The following is a 21384-nucleotide window of genomic DNA, read 5'->3' on the forward strand; positions in this document are numbered from 1 at the left end:
TGAAACACCTCACATAAGTATAAAATCACTAGACGATTCAAAATGGCACATAAAACATGTGTAACCTTTCATTGTGAAAATACCTAATCTTATAACAGCACCAGAGTTTGCATTCCTTTAAGAAGAATTTTGTTACCATATTTAATACACCATGATCAATAAGGATGTATGGTAGTAGATAGACTTAAGGTGAGAAGGTAATTAGATGACATACTTTCCCAGGTTCCCACCAGCTCTAAATTCTGTGATAGGAAAGAAATACTAGGTATAGTTTGCCCGGTTATTGTTGATCATTCTTACTCCATCCTAATTCCAACTGTATGACTTTATTATCATGAGCTCCCTAAACTCTGCTAACTCCTTTCTCCAGCCACCTATACTTAAAGGTTTATACTTTCTTTTAGGGTCTCATTTTCTACACTGAATGGACCCATTGCCACAGTGAAGAAAACACCCTCACACTCTTAAACGAACATATACCCTAGTTGGTATTGGCTCTGGGTATTGTAGTTTTCTTTTTCTTTTCTTTTTTTTTTTTTTTTTTGTAGTTTTGAATTGTAAGTAGCTAGAAAAACTGTTCACAGCTTAGCAGTTTTATGGAACAATGTAATCAAGAACATGATAACCACACTCCTTGTATAAAAGATGTAGATGTTGAAAGATAAGATCTGTAACCACAAACTTCACTGCCGCTTTCTGTCTTCTCTGTTATAATACGCTGTGTCGGTTCACCCTTCCATCACCATACCTATCTATGTGGCTGCTGAAAGACCCACAGCTTCTCCTGTTTCTTCTTCTTTTGTTTCAGCCCCTTCACTTACTTTCTCATTCTCCATCTCTGTTTCAACCTCTTCTCCTGTTTCACCTGGAAAAGTAACCAGAAGTGATATTAAGAGATACTTGTTTAGCATTAGCAACAAAGTGCCCCGCAGCTGGTTTCCAAGGGGGGCAGCTCTTGCTTTTTAGGTCTAGACGGTAAGTTTCTCTGGTGGTGTCAAGAAAGGCAATTGCCCTGGGTCTCTCAGATCCTCAGAGTGGCCCATGTCACTTACCATTTCCGAGTCCTGGCGTTTTCTTATATGAAATCAGGATGCAGAATTACCCAAGAAAGACAGTAGAACGTATTACAAACAGAAAGTTCCATTTATATCTAAATCAAAATGTGTTCTATGGGTGCCCAGAAAGCGTCTTGTTTGGTCATTCTGGTGTTTAAAGAAAACAATCATTGAACTTTTTTAAAGAGTTTAAACATTTAAAAGGCTGGCCATTGCACATACAAATTTTTCCCTAAGAAGTCACTTTGGGCAACACTGGTCCCCATGCTTTGAGTGGAGCCCATAAGCAGCTGCCTCTTTTGATAGGATTGTGCACCTGTTCACCAAGGTGCCCGGGGCTTCCCACAGCATTACATGTGCCCCTCACTTCACCCACTGTCATGATCCTAGGCCTTAAAGACTTGAGTTTGCCAACCCTGATCTAACAAATATATACCTTTACTTGCTTCTCCCTTGTTATTCCCAGAGCACTTTTATATACCTTCACTAAAGCACTTACCTCAGTAGACTGTAGTATTTTGTTTAAATTCTGCCTTCTCCCCGCTAGACTGTGAGCCCCTTGAGAACAGGGACTACCCCTTATTCCTGCAGCTAGCAGATGATTAGACACTCAAAAACTGCTGCATTAACTAATGAGAGAATTAAAAAACGGATGAATGTTTCACTTGATTATACTGTAGGGTGAAGCCCAAATTTACCGAAATGTAAATCCTGCCCTAGAAGATTTTTTTTTATTATAACTCCAATAAAGAACAGTGTAGATACCATTTGCTTTATACTGGTAAAGTACATTAAAAAAAAACACCATTTGCTAAGACGTAGTACATTTCTCTAGTCTTCTAATAAAGATAAAAAGACTATAGGAGGACAGGAGCAGGCTGACAGTAATTTTCCAAGGATAAGAGTGCAAAGATGAAAATGACACTCTAAGAGTCATTTGTGTGTTCTTTCATTAAAAAGTCAGTTCCTCCACTGACCATCTTCAATTTGTACCCTCGTGCCATACATGGGGCCTGATGAAGAGTGAACTTGGAAAAATTCAGAAATTTAACATTCCTTCAATATTCCATTTTATTCAACAATGAAGCTCTAGGTTACAAATCTGAACACAGACTATGTTTTAGAAAATTTGTGCCAGAAAGTCAAATGCCTGTTTTTCAAGTATGGAAGCCTTTTTGGTTTGGGTCAAATGAACTTCAACCACGGAAACAGAAACTAGAGGGACTGTGTCAGCCACCCCTGTCCCCCAGAGGTGATCTTTTATGGAGCACACCTAAACAACCTGAATCTGTGACAGCATGACTTTTACCTTCATCGTGTTGGTCCTCTTCGTTAGCATGAATTTTCCTGACCGTTTCCACATTGGCCCCTGTCTCTAGAATTCCTGCTGGATGTTCCATGTTTCCAACTATTCTTTCAGGTTGGATCTGCTCCATGTCTCCTGGACCTTCAGGAGTTTTATGGAGCGAATCATCCTTGACAGCTGTTTCCATAAGCTGACTTCTGTCTGATACTTCTGGTGTTCCATTCTCTCTGGGAATCATCTCTAGAAGTTGGGACTGCTCATCTTCTCCCAATGTTTCTTGAAGTTGCTGCTTTTCAGCTGTTTCCACAAGCTGACTTCCTTCCAATATTTCTGGAGATTCCATCTCCTTGGGAACTGTTTCTGGGAGTTGGGACTGTTCATCCGTCCCCAGAGCTTCTTGAGATTGTGGCTCTCTAGCTGCTTCCAGAGGTGGAATTTTCTCAGCTGTTCCTCGAGGTGTCATCTCTCCGGCAGCTTGTGGATTCTCAGTACCTTCCACTGCTCCAGGAGAGTCCCTCTCTCCCGCTGTCCTCAAAGGTTGACTCTCAGCTTCTGCTCCTAAAGCTTCGGTCTCAGCGTTTCCTTTAAAAGGCTGAGCCTCTGTCACTGCTTCCACGTCCTTCTTTTCTCCTGCTCCTGGAGTATCATCTTTGCCACCTGGCTGAGGTGGCCCAGACTCCTTCAGTCCCTTAAGAGGCTGAGTTTCCTCTGTGGATCCTGGTGGGTCTACAGCATCCTTTGCCAGGGGCTGTTCATGGAGGGATTTAACACCATTAGCTGTAGACACGGCTGAAATCTTGGGCTTTTCTAGTCGAGGAAGGCTTTCCTTTCGTACCTTGCCATATAACGTAGATTCTCTTCCCAGTGTACGTGGTTTTGGTTGGACAAAGCAGGACTTGCTTTCTTCTGTGGTTGAAAAATACATATTTGAAGTTACTTTTTATCATTCATTTGAAAAGAAAAAATACAAATTGTTTAGTTTCTATCCTGAGAAAGCGTATTGCTATCAAGAAGTAGATTTAACGGTTCAAGACAGTCCTGGGTACAGTACAGTTGAGTACAGAGAGGCCATACCATGACCCTAACATTCCCTAAGTCCAATCTCTTTAGTGTTTTCAGCTCAAATACCTAGTCTTAAGCATGAAGGTCCCCCAAAATCACAGGGTTTTTTTCCTGTTTGCTCGTTGGGCACCTTCTCATGACTCCTGTCCCATATTCTAATTCAGTACCCTTTGTCCCCTCATGCTTTTTCCTCTGTCCCACCCTTTCTCCTCCTTAGGCTTAGTAGAAGATTTTATAGCCCAAGAAGTGGTCCTTGGGCTGCTAGAGAGGTCTTACCTTCCCCCTAAAGCAGAATGGCCCTCAGTGAAAGGAAAGGGTCCCATGACAGAGAAGCCCCACTAGGTCAAAACTAAGATGTCTGGGAGAGAAAGTGGCAGGCACAGTCCAGCCTGAGTTTCATTTCATTTGGGGGTCCCAGTTACAAGAGAAATCAAGAGAGAGTTGGGAAACATGCATTTTAATTCTGGCTCTTCCCCCAACTGTGTGACCTTGGGAACTTAGCTCCCAATAATCATGTCTATAAAATGGCAGTGAATCTGTCTCTCCTACCTATGTCAGAGTTGCAAGAGGCATCGTATCACATTAAACAATGAATGCATAAGTGCCCCCTGGAGAGTTTAAGAAAGCAATGTGGCAACATGTTTATACTCTTTGACCCAGTGATCCTACTTCTGGAAATTTACCCTAAAAGCATAAACTTCAGGGAAATGCTCTGGGGGAAAGTATATCATCCCAGTATTCTTTATAACAGCAAAATCTGGAAAACAGCTTAAAAGTCTAATAATTTGGGGGAAAGATCAATAATCCATTGGGTGGAATATTACTGTACCATGCAAAAGATGATTCTGAAGACCATATGCTAAAATAATAAAATAATTATTGTATAATAAGTTAAAAAATCAGCACTCCCAGTTGGGTTAATCAAATAAAATAATGGATATAAAGTGTATATTAGCACAAGGTCTGCTGTGCAATTATGTGCTCAATAAGTTAGCTATCAATTTTATATACAGTATGATTATAGCAATGTTGATCATTGGAAAGGAGAAAGACAGGAAAAGCAAACAGAGGGGGAGATACTGGAAGAAGATAAACCAGCATGTTAAAATGGGCCTCTAGGTGATGTATTTCCTCTTCTACCTTATTTCCCCCAAAGATAATTTTTCATCTTTTCTTGTTCTTTTTTTCCCTAAGTTACCCCTGACCCCAGTTATATATGCATATAGTTTAAAGAGTTACCTGCTTATTTAATGTAAGTTAAGATATACAACTAAGGACTTCCCTGGTGGCGTAGTGGTTGAGAATCTGCCTGCCAATGCAGGGGACACGGGTTCGAGCCCTGGTCTGGGAAGATTCCACATGCCGTGGAGCAACTAGGTCCGTGAGCCACAACTACTGAGCCTGCGCGTCTGGAGCCTGTGCTCCGCAACAAGAGAGGCCACGATAATGAGAGGCCCGCGCACCGCTATGAAGAGTGGCCCCCGCTTGCCGCAACCAGAGAAAGCCCTCGCACAGAAACGAAGACCCAACACAGCCAAACATAAATAATGAATAAATTAAAAAAAAAAAAAAGACATCCCATTTACAAAAAAAAACAAACAAAAAAAACCAGATATACAACTAAGACTCAGGTCTCCTCTCTCTTTTCCCCTTCTCTAGGGTCAAATTTAGCTGTCTGGGAGGGATACTTTTTTTTCCTATATCTCTAAGTGAATTGCTACTTCATTATTTTTTAGTTTGGGCACTTCAACTAACTCCCACTATGGAAAATAAAGACTTAGCTCTTTTTTTCCCGCACCTCCATCATCCTTCACCCTCTCCCATTACACATTCACATTTCCTTTCAATTCAGTAATTGCATATTAGTAATGATTTAAAATAGTAATCATGAGACTCCCCAGGTGGTCCAGTGGTTAAAAATCCGCCTTCCAATGCAGGGGACGCGGGTTCGATCCCTGGTTGGGGAACTAAGATCCCACATGCCGTGGGGCAACTTGGCCTGTGCACTCTGGAGCCTGCGCGCTGCAAAGGAATATCCTGCATGCCGCAACAAAGATCCCACGTGCCGCAACTAAGACCCGATGCAGCCAAATACATGAATAAATAAATATCTTTTAAAAAATAAAAATAAAATACAATAGTAATCATGTTGTAATTTGGGTTATATCGATATTCAGTTATATGTACACATAATGAATATGTCTGCTATGAAGAACTGAGCCATGTAGTAAACTATTACTTGTGTAAACATTTTTTGTTTGTTTGTTTTTCCCCTGAGTTAGTAACTGTCATGGATCTTCACGTCCTTAGTTTATGTATTCTCATTACTTCATTTCACTGCCAATTGTTTCTCTTTTTAATACATTTACTCACATCAAATAGTCTCCCACCCTACCTCTGCGACTGTGTTTGAATCCCCCCGTGGAAAGGAATTAGAGCCCGAAGCTGGAGAAGCAGAGTTCAGAGAGGATTTTGTGAGACACAGGACACAGGCTGTGGGCCTGGGGTCCAGAGCTGGGAGGAAAGCTAGCCTTCACCTCCCCCTCCAGCCTCATTATGCACGAAGCCTCCAAATTAATAGCACAGAAGGCAACTTAACAGAAGCAATTTCTCAGGCCTATAAAGAAATTCATTATGACAAGATAATTCATTTAGATATCACACAAAGGATGTTTAGGTGATGGCTGCCTTAGGGAGTTGACAAGGAAATGTATTATTATGCTAATCACAGATGTCTGCCAAATTATATTTTCTGGTAAAATAGTTATTACAGTGATCAGTACCGTCAGTTAAATGAGACGAATGATTTTCATCCAGCTGTGCCAGCTGTGGGTGCATTCTATTGTCATCATTCTTCTAGAGCAGAAAGCTTGAAGGAAAAAAATGTGTTGACACACCCAAATCATAGCCACTCAATTTTATATTTTGAAAAATATATTATGCTATCAGGCTAAGTCAAGTTTTTTTCCCCTAAAACCAAAAGCTTTGTGAAAATTTATTTATACACACATGGTGTCTTAAGTTTCCAAAGGATCTATCAATTTTTGCCATAACTAGAACATTGATGCCCATGATCACAGTATCGATTTTCATTCTTATATACTTTTTCTAATCTTACTGGCATACGTGAAGTAGGGAAATGTCCTCAACATATAACATTCTTATACTGCAACCTGAAAATAGTCAACCAAGCTGGGAAATATTACAAAAGAAGTCACTGTCTCTAACATTTTTTCTGAGGTAGCCCCAAAAGCTAAAACATCTTTAAAATGATCATCAACAATTAGAGAAAATGTGAAAAAAGTGTAGGGACACACTCATTTTGTAATTCATGTTAACTGCACTCTGAATTTTGAAATAAATGTATTTCGGAGTTAATAACTCCTCACTAATCACTCAGTAGTTCTTTTTCCTATGTGATAGAAGAGAGTAATCTGCTCTAAAAGGGAGGACAGAGATCTTATGATCTTGAAAATGACACCTCCAATGTACTAGGTTTGAAACCTCATTCTTCCACTTACTAGCCTTGTTAAGCCTCTTTGTGCCTCAGTTTCATCACCTGTAGAGTGGGAAGAGGAGCAGTCGAGCTTTTGTGAGGATTACACGAGTTAATACCTGGAAAACACCAGCACAGCGACTGGCACCCCCTGAACGCCAAGCCAGCCAGCCATGGAAAGCGTTATACTTCACCTGCCAGCCCTAGCAAGGAAGAGACCGTGGTGGACACACAGAAAGGGAAGGTAATTCCATTCATCTTAATACTGGTACCTTTCTCTGAGCCTATTCAGAAAAAAAGAAAGATCAGAGTGAATAAATGAAAAGGGGCTCCTTTCATTCTGGGCTCCTTCCTCTTCAGGTGGAGCAGGGCATTCCAGACTGTTCTGATGTTCAGTGTGACTCCTTATCCCATCATTTACTTAACTGTGCAATCCAGCAGACAAGTTACGAAACTCTCTGGACCTCAGTTTCCTTATCTATCAAATGGGGATATTATCTTTGCATTTTAGGCTTGTTAGGATCATTGATAATTCTGAGATGATATGTGTGTAATTACTCAACATGGTATGTGACATGAGAAGGTACTCAGTAAACAGGGACGCAGCAAACGGCTCTGCAGGTTTCTCATTGCATGGGGTGTGTCCCGCTGAAGGGGCGAGGGAGAGATGAAGTCCAGCCTGTGTGCACCAGCAAGGTTGCATGCATCAGGGGTGGGAAGGGCAGCTTTTTCTAATTTCATAAAGGTCCTCTGTGGGTTAGCAGTAGCCCTGTCAATAAATTATAGCTAATTTAGCAACCGAAAGAATGAACTGCAACATTAAAGAGCTTGGATAAACAGTCCCCTAAACACTGTAACGTTGTCACTGTTGACCTATAAAATTCTGTTGTTACTAATGGTAAGTTTTAAATCGTGATTGTTGATAGAGAGTGAAGTAGTATTCATGTCAGCCATGATTTGACCGGACTTGACTGGCATTAATAAAGGCCACTGTTAGCTTTTATATACACAAATATGCTTCATTCTGTTTGTTGGCTTTGATTTCATTTATTCATCAAGTATTGATCAAGTGCCTACTATATGCCCGCTCTGGGCTAAGCACAAGGGTTACAGCAGTTAACAAGGAAGATCTGGTCCTCGCCATCCTAGACTTTACTGTCTGCAAGGAAATTCAAATAATAGCTACTTCCTTATTAAGCACAGCTTGGTACCTATGCACGACCTCTTACCCAAGGGTCTCCACACTCTGTCCACATGGTTTTGTGAATCCCCAGGATAACTCCTTGAGGTAGAAGAAGGTTCTACATCATTTCTTCTAGCACTCTAACTTGAAAAGCAGTGAGATCTTTTGTTCACAAACAGGAGACATTCTGTGCCTAATCTGTATTATTATGTAATAAATATTGTGGACAGATGCATTGTTTCCACACCCGAAGTTGTTTAAGGGTGTGACTGTTTTCTGAACCCTACATTTTATCAAATCATACACTGCTCTGGGCCTAATCCTTTGGTGCTCATTATCTCTCTTGATTCTGTTGTAAGTTGATCCCTGCACAAATTTGTTGTGACAGCTGAACTAACAGAACCCTTGTTGCAAGCACCAGTTGTGATAGGCACACAAAGAAATTAAATACTAGGCAACATTACAGAAGGGATTAGAACCAGAACTAACATACCTGAAATTCACATTATGGTGGAAGCTTTTCTACTCAGTTCATCACCCTAATCAAAAATGAAAAGTTTCTACCCAGCAAGGAGAAAAACTTGAGGTCAATATTTCCTAATCCATGGCTAGGGCATATCAGCCATCCCAAAGATCCCACTGGATTGTCTGCTGAGTTTTCTAGATAATCAATGAGAAACGGCATCCTGGTATTTTCCCTTGCTGCCACCATTTCTAGGTTCTGGTAGCTTTTGAGCTTTGGGAACCAGGGATGCGGCATGAGTCTGCTCTAAGGGAAGAGTCCACTCATCTTCTTCTCATTTTCTTTCTCTGCTTTCTCCTCAATTCCATTCCATCATTTATCCATCCATACAACAAATATTTCTGGAGCTAACAGTGGTGCTATTCTAGCTGTTTTTCCCTTCTCCCTCGTCAAAGTATGTAAAGATACTGTCCTTATGTGCTTTGGCACAAATGTTAATCCCCAAGGGTGTGTTCTACCAGTCAATAGATGTTAAAAAGGCACTCATTTTGAAGAGAGGTGAACTTACGCAATATCCCATGTAACTGGAGTATGAAACCATTAGCCAAAAAAATCCTACAGAGGACAAATAAAAATCAGACAAACCACCCTTCTTTTTTTAGTAGAACTACCTGAATTTACGTATCTAAAATTAGGTTTTTTTAATAAATTTATTTATTTATTTTATTTTTGGCTGCTTTGGGTCTTCATTGCTGTGCACGGGCTTTCTCTAGTTGCAGCGAGCGGGGGTTACTCTTTGTTGCGGTGCACGGGCTTCTCATTGCGGGGGCTTCTCCTTGCGGTGGCTTCTCTTGTTGCGGAGCACGGGCTGTAGGTGCGCGGAGGATTCAGTAACTGTGGTACGCAAGCTCAGTAGTTGTGACTCGCAGGCTCTAGAGCTCAGGCTCAGTAGTTGTGCCACACGGGCTTAGTTACTCTGCGGCATGTGGGATCTTCCCAGACCAAGGGTCGAACCCGTGTCCCCTGCATTGGCAGGCGGATTCCCAACCATTGCACCACCAGTAAAGTCCCTAAAATTAGTTTTGATATCACAAGGTAAATGCAATAAAGTTTGAAGGTAAATCTAATTTTGAAATTTAACTACAGAGTAACAAGACCATGTAGTTGGAAAGCTACTTCTGGAATACTTGATAAGTACACGTGGAGATGGGGGGCTTCTGCCTAGCGGAGAGGCTGACACTGAAGAGCCTCAGAGCAAGTCATCAAACATGGCAAATAGTCACTGCCTTCAGATATGATTTTCTAGTTTCATTTTCTTTGGTTTCTTCTAGACTCCCATAAGATAAACTCTTATTTCAAAAAAGGTATTTTACAGTGATTGCATAAAACATCACTTTAAAAATTATCAACAGTATTTGTACTAAAAAAGGCAAGTTTCATTGACTGATGGTCATTATCGGTACATGGGGATCCAACATTTGAGCAGAAATCCAGTCTACAAAATCAAAGACTCGTCAGTGAACAAGGAAAGAGAGAGAAAGTGAAGATTATGTCTCTGATATGTATAAATTGTGACACTTCACCAACCTAAACAGGCCTCGCCCATGATGCTTCACTAGGAACAAGAGTGGCTAACATTTATTGAGGCACTGTGCCTAGAGCTTTATAGGGATTATCTCATTCAATCTTCCCAACAACTCCACCAGGTAAGTCCATTATTATCTCCATTATATAGTTGAGGAAATACGGCACAGAAAGATTAAGAACATTTATCGGGGAAGGGTGCACAGTTCCGACGGAGTAGCAGAGCTCAGATGTGAGCCAAAGGAAGTGTGATCCTACTTTGAAGATTTAGGTGCTTTAAAGCAAATTGTGGTTCCAGAACCTGCACCATCAGTATTACCTGGGAGGTTTTTGGGTTTTGTTTTAGTGCTGACTCACAGGCCCAAGCCCAGATCCACTGAACCAAAATCAGTATTTTTAATAAGATCCCCAGATAGTTAGCTTATCTATGGCAGCACTCTGGGTTTATCAGGGAAAGGCATGATGGGATTAGTTAGGAGAGACTAAAGTGGATGACAAACACACAGAACTGATGCGTGTGGGTGTCCCGTGTTCTCCACAGGCATTGCTGCCCATCTTTAAACATTGGGTATGGTCTCTGTCCTCATGCTAGCATGCCATGGCAGCATGAGAGATGAGGTGAGTATATTGCTTCAGCAATGAAGCAAGGGCCAGAGCTGATCTAAGTGAGCTCCATACTGGGGAGCAAGAATTTTCTCAAGCTTCCTCATGTCCCAGAACTGGCTGGGCTTGCTAAGCCTCCACCTTGGCTAGGTCAGGACAAAGAGGTCTTCTAATTTCTCATCTGAAATGAAGGTTAATACTTGCTGTGCCTTGCTCTCTAAGAGCTGTGAGCAAGCGGCTCCACCGATGCTCATATTGGCGGCTGTTCTCCCGGCTCAGCCACTGTGTCTGTGCCTCACTCCATCACGGTGCAGAGTACAAAGGTGTCTGTGGCCAAGAGCAGGTGTCTGTGCCCAAGAAGGGAGTGTTCCCATTAGCAGTTAGCAAGTCTGTGGCTGGGATGGAATAGTTAAATTTTGCAACAGAGCAGTCAGAGTCACGCCAGACATTTGGACCTCAAGTCTGGGTGGTTAGTGTACCCTGAGAGCCCCCAGAAAAAGCAGCGGGCAGGCCAGGTAGGATTGTGAGCCCAGGTCTTTCAGCTGACCACTGCTACTGCTCTCTCAGGTTAGGGATCCACATGCAATTCAGATGACTTTGCTGTCATGGTTAGTACAGATCACATTAAGGGAAGTGAGGGGGGACTTCCCTGGTGGCGCAGTGGTTAAGAATCCGCTTGCCAATGCAGGGACACGGGTTCGAGCCCTGGTCTGGGAAGATCCCACATGCCGTGGAGCAACTAGGCCCGTGAGCCACAACTACTGAGCCTGCGCGTCTGGAGCCTGTGCTCCACAACAAGAGAGGCCGCGACAGTGAGACGCCCGCGCACCGCCATGAAGAGTGGCCCCCGCTTGCCGCAACTAGAGAAAGCCCTCGCACAGAAACGAAGACCCAACACATCCATAAATAAATAAATAAATAAATAAAATTAAAAAAAAAAAAAAAAAGAATCTGCCTGCCAATGCAGGGATGCGGGTTCAAGCCCTGGTCTGGGAAGATCCCACAGGCCTGGGAGCAACTAAGCCAGTGCGCCACAGCAAGAGAAGCCACTGCAATGAGAAGCCTGCTCACCGCAACTAGAGAAAGCCCATGAGCAGCAAGGAAGACCCAACACAGCCAAAAAATAAACAAATTAATAAATTAAGTAAATTTAAAAATAAAGTATGGACTTTGGTTTATAATAATGTATCAAGCTTGGTTCATTTCTTGTGAAAAATGTACCCAACTAATGTAAGATGTTAATAATAGGGGAAAGTGGATGTGGACTATATGGGAGCTTTCTGTACTATCTTCATAATTCTTCTGTAAATCTAAAACTATTCTAAAATCAAGTCTATTTTTTAAAAATTATAGTAGCAAAAGTACAAGAGCAAGTAACCTAGCAAAATAAGCTCTAGAAGCCCTAGAAAAATGTTCGTAAAACTTGGGCCATTCGCATAACCACTTCTGTGATTTTTGAATATTTTTGTACCACTTTTGCTGTTACTGACAGTATTTTTGTCACTTTCCCTTAACACATTTACTAAAAAGAAAAAAAGATCAGAAAATCAACAAATTCAGATCTAGACCTTGATCTTGAGGGAAAAAACAAAACTTGATCTTGGAAAGGCAATAAAAATTGAGATTTACTAAAATTGATATTAATTGATCATTTTTTTTTTAATTGATCATTTTTATTGAGGACTTACTAGACAATATTCCAAGCCAGGGGTCAGCAAATTTTTTTCTATAAAGGGACTGACAGTAAATATTTTCAGCTTTGCCTGGCATAGGGTCATTATTGCAACTACTCAACTCTGTCATCTGTCATCGTAGTGAGAAAGCAGCCTTAGACGATGTGTAAGTGAATGATCATGTCTGTGTTACAATAAAACTTTATTTATAAAAACAGGTGGTGGGCTGGTTTGGCCAGCAGGCCAGTTTGCCAATCCCTGGTGTAGGCAATATTTAGGTTCCATTCCAGGTACACTATAGTATTAACTCATTTATTCCTCAGGACAACTCTATGAAATAGGAACTACTGTTAATCCTATTTTACAGATGACATCACTGAGGCATAAAGAGGTTGAGTGGCTCAAAGTCACACAGCTAATAAATGATCCTGAATCAGGATTTAAACCCAGACAGTCAACTCCAGACCCACATTTTAAATTGGAACTCTATACTGTCTCTTAGTATGTTGAAATTCTCGCTCTCACGTGTGCCCTCCACCTCTCTCTTTCTCTCTCTCTCTCTCTCTCACACACACACACACACACACACACACACACACACACACTAATTCAAGGTGTACAGGTGATTATAGCCTCTCATAACCATCTAGTCTGTAGAGGACTTCCCTGGTGGCGCAGTGGTTAAGAATCCGCCTGCCAATGCAGGGGACACGGGTTCGAGCCCTGGTCCGGGAAGATCCCACATGTCGCAGAGCAACTAAGCCCGTGTGCCACAACTACTGAGCCGGCGCTCTAGAGCCCACGAGCCACAACTACTGAGCCCACGTGCCACAACTACTGAAGCCGGCGCGCCTAGAGCCCGTGCTCCGCAACAAGAGAAGCCACCACAATGAGAAACCTGCGCACCACAACGAAGAGTAGCCCCCGCTCGCTGCAACTAGAGAAAGCCGAACACAGCAACAAAGACCCAATGCAACCAAAAAAATAAATAAATTAACAAAAAACAAAAAGCCATCTAGTCTGTAGAGGCTACTCCAGGGCAAACAAAGGAAAAGGAAATTAGCCAAAGGAAACTATGCAGTTCCTAGCAGTCTTAGGAAAATGGAAAAGGATAAGGAGGGGAAAAAAGTTCCTTATCATTACCAATGACAGTGAGAAAGAAGCAAGGAGGGTGGTTTGGGGAGGACATTTCAACAGAGGTCCTCACTGGGATGGCTGAAGGCAAATGTTCTCTCTCAGTAAGAGAAACTACTAGTGAAAGCGATAGAGCAGTTGGAAGGCCTAGCCCAGGTCTTCCCATCTCTTTAATGTCACAGCACGCATAGAATACGGTATTTGTGCAGCACACGGGGCACATGGAGAAAGCTGTACCCGGAGGGCTCGGACCATCCCGACCCTGCCTCCCTAGAGGCTGGGAGGAAGGCTGGCACACTGGATCCCATGCTCACAGGCTGGGAAGCTGTGATACATATGATACAGGGACAAGTGTATTTCTGTCACCAAAAATAGACTAGAGCCGCATTAGCTGGGCAAGGCTGAGAAGATAGATGAAGCAGGGATTCCCTGGTGGCGCAGTGGTTGAGAATCTGCCTGCCAATGCAGGGGACACAGGTTCGAGCCCTGGTCTGGGAAGATCCCACATGCCGCGGAGCAACTGGGCCCGTGAGCCACAACTACTGAGCCTGCGCGTCTGGAGCCTGTGCTCCGCAGCGGGAGAGGCCGCGATAGTGAGAGGCCCGCGCACCGTGATGAAGAGTGGCCCCCACTTGCCGCAACTAGAAAAAGCCCTCGCACAGAAACAAAGACCCAACACAGCCATAAATAAATAAATAATTAATTAAAAAAAAAAAAGTCATCCCTCTACTAAAAAAAAAAAAAAAAAAGATAGATGAAGCAGGGCAGTCTGCAAAGGGTGGGATGTTCTCATCCTGCAGGGACCCTTTAGGACTAGGTTTTAAAGAAAAACTGCTTGTTGGAGAGAGCACAAAGGGCCTTTTCACTGAGTATAAAGACAAACACATTACAGGCTTGAAAAAGTATTGTCCCCGAATGAGTGTCCTGGTGAAAGGAGCAGACAATTAATTGATAGGAAAAAAAAAAAACTTGATTTGATGGTACATCCTTATGACTGTAGGGGACGGAAGCAGATCGCAAGGGCATTTCTTTTAGTGAAGAGGAGGCAGGTCTATCACTGACCCCCAGGGGCCTGGCATGGGGGGACCTGGGGGAGAGGAATCTGGAACAGCCACAGAGCAGCAGGCCGAGGCTGGGGGCTCAGGTCGTAGAGGAGGCTTGTTGAGCAGCCTCTTGACCAAGAGTCGTTTCAATCTTTAGCCTACGAAGTCAAGTTCATTTTATACTTATCTGTCTTACACGATGTTAATTGGTGCTATTTTGATGTCCACTTTGAATTATACTGTCATGGCCATAGAGTAAATTGTATATAAATGAAATGTGACTTTCGGTGACCTGGAAAATATATAGATAGAGCAGAGATGTCATGATGCTTCTTGCATCTTTTTACATCTTGCCTCTCCTACTTAATGTTCATTTGGACCTGTCACTTATCTAAACGGGCCTAATATGAATTTGCTCATCTCAAAGCAAGTGAAGCCATACAGATTAGAAAGTCGAGAAGTGTTTGGTATGAATAAAGAGCATGTTATCAGGCCTTGGGGGCTTTTGTCTTATTAGAAAAGTCAGGCTGGAGGAGAGGCCCAAGGACTGTTGATTGTGTCATCTGAGAAAAGAGGGTCATCTCTCTTGGATGTGGGGCTACGGCCACACAGTCACCATGTCACCAGAGCCCAGTGCAGTAGTCCTGGGGACCCTACAGCCCCTTGGGCCCTTCCACGGAGAAGAAAATGGGGTCAGCTGAACTTGACCCCATGACACAGGTTGCCCTTTCTTTTCTCCATCTCCAATGACCACCCTTGTTTCTCAGCATGCTAGCACCACCTGGCTTATTTCACCCACCTTCATAAAGCGTAATGCCTATGGCGTTTTAGCTGTTAAAAACAATGTGAAGTGTTTTGGTTTGGGTTTTTGGGGTCCCCGGGTCCCCCCGCCCACCCCCGGCAATCTTCATCCTTAAAGGGATGAAGCTCTGACACCCTTGAATACACACAAAAGAATGAACTCCAACGCCTGATGGCAATTCCCAAGGAAGGGTTTAAGGAATGTGAACAACAGCAATAGCTCCGGGACAGTAAGGAAGCTTCTGAGGCCATCATGATACTTCCCTGACATTAACACTCACTTGGAGAGCTATATTCTGATATTTCACTTTAAAAAAACAAAATAATTACCTGTACTACCTACACTTATATACACCGGGATTCGAAGCCTGGCCAAGTTTGATGTTTTTTTAAAATCAGTTTTGGTGAGCCTTTCAGGAACCCTCACAAGTATTGGTTTTTTATTTTAACCTTGATGTTGTAAAACATTAACACAAAAGGGAAAGAGTGAAAGTGTACATGTGAGCTGGGACGTGCGGCAATCTTACAGAAGAATGATTTCATAGAACACAATAAAGCTTTGTTTTGCTGGATTGATCTTTTCCTGCACGACTAGGAGAGTCTCTTCACAACCCAACCCTGTCTTCTCAAGTCCATCTTGGCCAATGTTACCTTCCAGTCTTTGTTATTCCATGGGTCCTGATGCCTACTCTCCCTCTGCTTTTCTCAGTTGTACTCTCATCCCCCTGAATCCCCATCTCCATCAGTCCATCCATTGACCCAACCACCCCCTCAAGAGATATGGATTGCATTTCTCCTTCGTGGACAGCGACATGATGAGTTCTAGCAGAACCAGGACAGGACCCAGATGGAACTGGAGTTTGTGAAAAGAACAAGAGCTTCGGAGGCACACACATTGGGCTTAAGCCCCAGGTCCATCACTTACTAGCTCTGAGACCTTGGGCAAGTTACTTATCCTCCCTAAGCTGCAGTTTTCTAGCTGTACTTGGTGAAACTAAGGCTCTTATGGGGATTACATGAGACATCTGAAACCAACTGGGTGCTCCTACCTTGTCTCCTGATTTCTGCTCCATGCTCATGTTTTGATGAGGTTGAACTAATGTCAAAAGCCTTCAATTTTAGAAAAAGATGTATTATGTTGTTGATGAGAGTGTAATATGGTACAACCCTTATGGAAAGCATTTAGGCAGTTAGCTCTCAAAATTATAAATGTGCATACCCTTTGACCTAGTAATGCCACTTCTGGGAAATGGTCTTACAGTTATGCTTGCATACTTTCAAAATGATGTATGTGTAAAGGAATTCACTGCAGTCTTGTTTGCAATGGAAAAGACTGGAAACAAATCAAATGTCCCTCACTGGCGGTCTGGGTAAATAAATTACACAACGGATTCTTAAACAAGGGTAAAAAAGGAGAAAGAAGTACTCTATGTTATAGAGAGATTATAGAAAGAGCTCCATATTTTTAGCTGAAAAAACAAGGTAAAGAATAATAGGTATAATACACTATATTTTATGAATAAAGATGGGAGAGGGAAATAATATTGGCAGTGTATAAAGAAACTTTGGAACAATATACAAAAAAAAAAAAAACCTAATAAAAGTTTTACCCATGGCTGTGATTGGAACTAAGCAGATGGTGGGGCTAGCGTGGGGGGTATACTTTTCACTGTACGCATTTTTCAAATGTTTTCAATTTTTTGAACCATGTACATAGTTCTTATATTCCATTATAATTAGCTGTATGTAATAATCAGGCCCACCACAAAGACTTACTGAGCATTCTCTGTGCCAAGCTCTACAGGCGACATAAAGACATACAAGACTCAGTCCAGAGACTTCTAGCACTTGAATGAAAGGAATTCCATTTATATATGTGTACGCCAGAAAAGCCTATAAAACTCATTTTAATGTCAATGATGTTTGTTCTTCAATTACAAAGGAGAAGTGTTTGTCTACTTAGGACTGAAATGTCACTGTGTGAAAATATTGGTTGATGACTGAAGGTATTTCTACAGTACAAAGATCAATTCACATAACTGTGAAATTCAACCCTCATCCTATTACCTAAGCAGTGTGAACTCCAAGCAGCTAGTGAGAGTTCAGATAAGAACAAACACATGATAACAGCTGTCAGTGGAAATGTACACATTAACCTAGCAATGAATTTGTCAATAATTACCATCTGTTTACTCTGTCCACATTGGTGCTTAAGCTATAAAATCTCAGGAAGAAGTCTGCCAGAAACGGATGGCATTTATATCAGAAAAGAGTGGAACAGTAATCACACCTAGAAGCAGGGGGCTGGTAGCACAGGGAGGAAGGTTTGGATGCCAAAGACCTGGAAACCTTTGGGTCCATTAATGTCTATGAAGTCAACAGAATCTCTGTGTTCAGATTCATCAGCTCCTCAAGGCACTGAAAGGACCAAAAATTGTCCTAATATGTAGAACATGCTTCCATGAACACAAGAAATTCCAAATTCAATCTGTCTAGTTGTCTTTTGGAAAAGAAAAGCCTCTTTCCTCACACATTTCAGGGCATTCAGTAAAAATCTATGTGTGACTACCACGTACCAGGCTCTGTTCTGTACTTTGAGTAGCACTGGTTAATTATTTACACCGGAGGCCAGTCTCTACCTCTGTCCTCGTCCCCTGCCCCCCACATCTCTTTCCCTAGTGAGTCATCTTTTGGAGGTGATGGAAAGCAGCTCGGTGGGATTCGGTGTCTGATGGGTCAGGGCAAATGTCTGCATGCGATCAATAGTATGGACTATTCCTATTCAGCCTAACAGCTACCTAACCAGTAGTAACTATCTGATTCGTTGGAGCCCAGAAAATAAGTATTATACCTCCATATTTTAGTGTTACAGGATTTTAGAGCTGTAAGAGATCTTAGAGGTAATCTAGTCCAAGCCATTATTTTATGATGCTTTTGCTTCTAGGCTAATACTGCACTATGTATAACAGTTCTTAAGCCAGTTACAGAAAATTGTTAGGCGGAACTGTACAAACAGAAATCCAGTCTACAGGCTAGTTGATGTATTTTAGCTTTAACTCATGGAGTTCTAAGGTTGATATTGTGAATTTTAAAAGAATCTCTTATGATATGAAGATTATCTGTAGCTCTATGGGAGGGCACAGGAAACTTCTCTGCATCTATGTAGCTGCTGAAAATATCTCTAAGGCTAAATGTCCTCCAAATATTCCTAGTTTAAACTTGGAAGCAAATATAAACTTCATATTTTACTGACTCTTACTTAGGGATAAATATTTTACTTGTGATAATATTTATTATATTTATATCATATTAATATATTATGTGCATGTATTATAATATTTCTATAATAAACTCTATTATAATATTAAATTAAATTTATTAAATTATAATAAATACTCTATTATACTTTACTATATTTCTTTTGTTGTTTGCATAGTGGATGACCACACACGTAATGGGGAACCAGAGGGATTTGAGACAAAAACAGGTTTAAATCTAGTTATCACAAACTGGTTTAAGGAGGAAAAGAACAGATAAAAGGTCAAGTTCTAGAATCACAGCACCTGAGTCCCAAGCCCAGCTCTGACTCTCAAGGAGCCCCGCAACCTTGGACAAATTATATACTCTGTAAAATGGGGATGATCATAATACTTAGTCAAAGCGTTGTTATAAGGATTAAATGAAGTAGTTCATTCAACAATCATGTGCCAAGCATTGTTAAGCACTGGGGGTACAGTGAGTAAATGCATGTACGGGACATTTAATAACCTTGGACTTTTTTTTTTTTTTTTCTTTTTGGAGAAGCTCTGCAACTTATCATTTGTATGAATTAATTTCTCTGTACCTCAGTTTCCTCATCTATAGATTGGGAATAATCATAATATCTTTTTTTTTTTTAATTTTATAGCTACTTTATTTATTTATTTATTTATTTTTGGCTGTGTTGGGTCTTCGGTTCGTGCGAGGGCTTTCTCTAGTTGCGGCAAGTGGGGGCCACTCTTCATCGCGGTGCGTGGGCCTTTCACTATCGCGGCCCCTCCCGTTGCGGGGCACAGGCTCCAGACGCGCAGGCTCAGTAGTTGTGGCTCACGGGCCCAGCTGCTCCGTGGCATGTGGGATCTTCCCAGACCAGGGCTCGAACCCGTGTCCCCTGCATTAGCAGGCAGATTCTCAACCACTGCGCCACCAGGGAAGCCCTAACCTTGGACTATTTTTATCTAAAAGCACATAAACACAGGCTTAGGGTTGTACACAGAATTTAAAGAAGTTGTGAGCTACAGAAACAGGAATGAATTATTTATGGAGCCTCCAAGACCATGGAGTTGAAATGCTAATGAACATACAATAGTATCCAATTACAAGAGAGTACTGTCTAACTGAGGGTCAGAAGCAAAATACACCTGTTGATTGATTCGAGATGTGCATTGAGCAATTTATGCAGTGTATTAATTAATTTTCTATGCAACTGGTTGTCACTCGTTTTAACATTTCTTTCAGAACAGCATCCGCGAAAACTTAGACCAGCAATGAAAGCATGAATAAAAAATGAAACGGTGTGACTCATGTGGATGGTTATTTATACTGGAGATAAAATGTTTTTTAAAACAAGGTTACTCATTCTTTTCTGAGAGAATTAAAAAACCCCTTCCATCCGTTGGACACTTTTGTCCCTCCCCAAGAGTAACATTCCCTCCAATCATTTGTTTAACTTTTTTGTTGTCTGTCTCTTCCAATCTCAACCCCCAAGAGTAAGGTCAGTTACGTTGAATACCTTCAGCATCTAGCCAAGCACCTGGCTGTCATACAGTAGACACTTAGAATACGTGTTGCATTTCTATATAGGATTCAGTGAAGACCTCTTTTTTATCACATGCATATTCGTCAAGAAATACTTAAGCCAAGGATAGAGGAAAATGTATCTGACCTCTTTAAAACTGCAGGAACCTATTTGATGGAGTGAATGCCCATCTGTAGAGTAATCTGAAATCTCGTACGTTTAAGGGATTAACAGCAGTTATCGTAAATTGAGGCAATTCCGCCTCTGTTTAAGAGAACTCTGTGGCTGACCGCGTTAGGGATTTAAGGCGAGCTCCCCGCGCTCACATCCCCCCAGCAGGGCCTCCCCACGCCTGGGCTCTCGCGGGGGGCAACGTGCGCGGCGGAGCGCACGGGAACCGCCGCATCCTGGGGCACAGCAGCGCCGCTCCGGGTTCCACTCGCATCCTCAGGGAGGAGCTGCCCCCTGCCGGGCCGCGTGGGCACGAGACGCACCTGACGGACACCCGGGGAGCAAACGACCCGAAGCCCGACGCCCGGGCGTGGGTGGGGCCCGGTCCCCTGCTCACCGCTGCGGGGCCTGCTGCCGTCGCCGGCCTTGTTGAGGGCGCTGCTGGAGCAGCCCATCGCGGGCAGGAGGGCGCCCGGCGGGCGAGCGCGCCCCCTGTCCCAGCTCCGCGCGGGCTTGGGTCCTTGAGTCCGGATCCCGCGCGAACCGCTGCCTCAGCACCAGTTCCTCCGACTCCGCGCGGCCGGCTCCCGCGGCTGCAGAGCGCAAGCCTGGAAAGGAAAGCGAGCCGCTCGCTGGGGGAAGGAGCCAGGGTGGGGACAGCAAGGACGCAGAAGAGGACAAAGACAAGGAAGGAGCCAGGTAGGGAGGAGGAGGTGGAGAGGGTGGGAAAGGCAGAGAGGAAAAGGGCTTCAGCAGGGATAGGGTGATGTCAGGGAGAGAGAGGGCGAAGGCCTGGGAGGGCTCATCTGAATCATCGCGAAATCGCTGGGGAGGGGAGGAGGCGATTGTAGCCAGTGGCTATTGATTGGTGACTAGATATGTGATGACAGTCTTCTTACATAACTTCAGTACTGTTACCAGAAGAAACTTCAACGTTTATAACATACTATTTAGTCCACTCTCCCTTCAAGTGTGTTCAGTTGTCCAACTCAGGACCACACATTGCATTTAGGTGTCGTGCCTCTCTTTAGTT

General features: G+C 42.7%; 1 protein-coding gene across 1 annotated transcript; it reads right to left on the minus strand.

Annotated features, from left to right (window-relative positions):
* Positions 1–496: 496 nt before the first annotated feature.
* Positions 497–20876, minus strand: ERICH5 (glutamate rich 5). The gene is made up of 3 exons (XM_036830677.1): positions 20749–20876; positions 2365–3267; positions 497–865 (listed from the first exon to the last, which is right to left on the minus strand). The coding sequence occupies exons 1-3, from the start codon at positions 20804–20806 to the stop codon at positions 753–755; spliced, it is 1074 nt and encodes a 357-aa protein (XP_036686572.1). The 5' UTR covers positions 20807–20876; the 3' UTR covers positions 497–752.
* Between the last annotated feature and the right edge of the window lie 508 nt (positions 20877–21384).

The sequence above is a fragment of the Balaenoptera musculus genome, chromosome 17 (assembly GCF_009873245.2).
Source record: "Balaenoptera musculus isolate JJ_BM4_2016_0621 chromosome 17, mBalMus1.pri.v3, whole genome shotgun sequence".
Taxonomy (NCBI): Eukaryota; Metazoa; Chordata; class Mammalia; order Artiodactyla; family Balaenopteridae; genus Balaenoptera; species Balaenoptera musculus.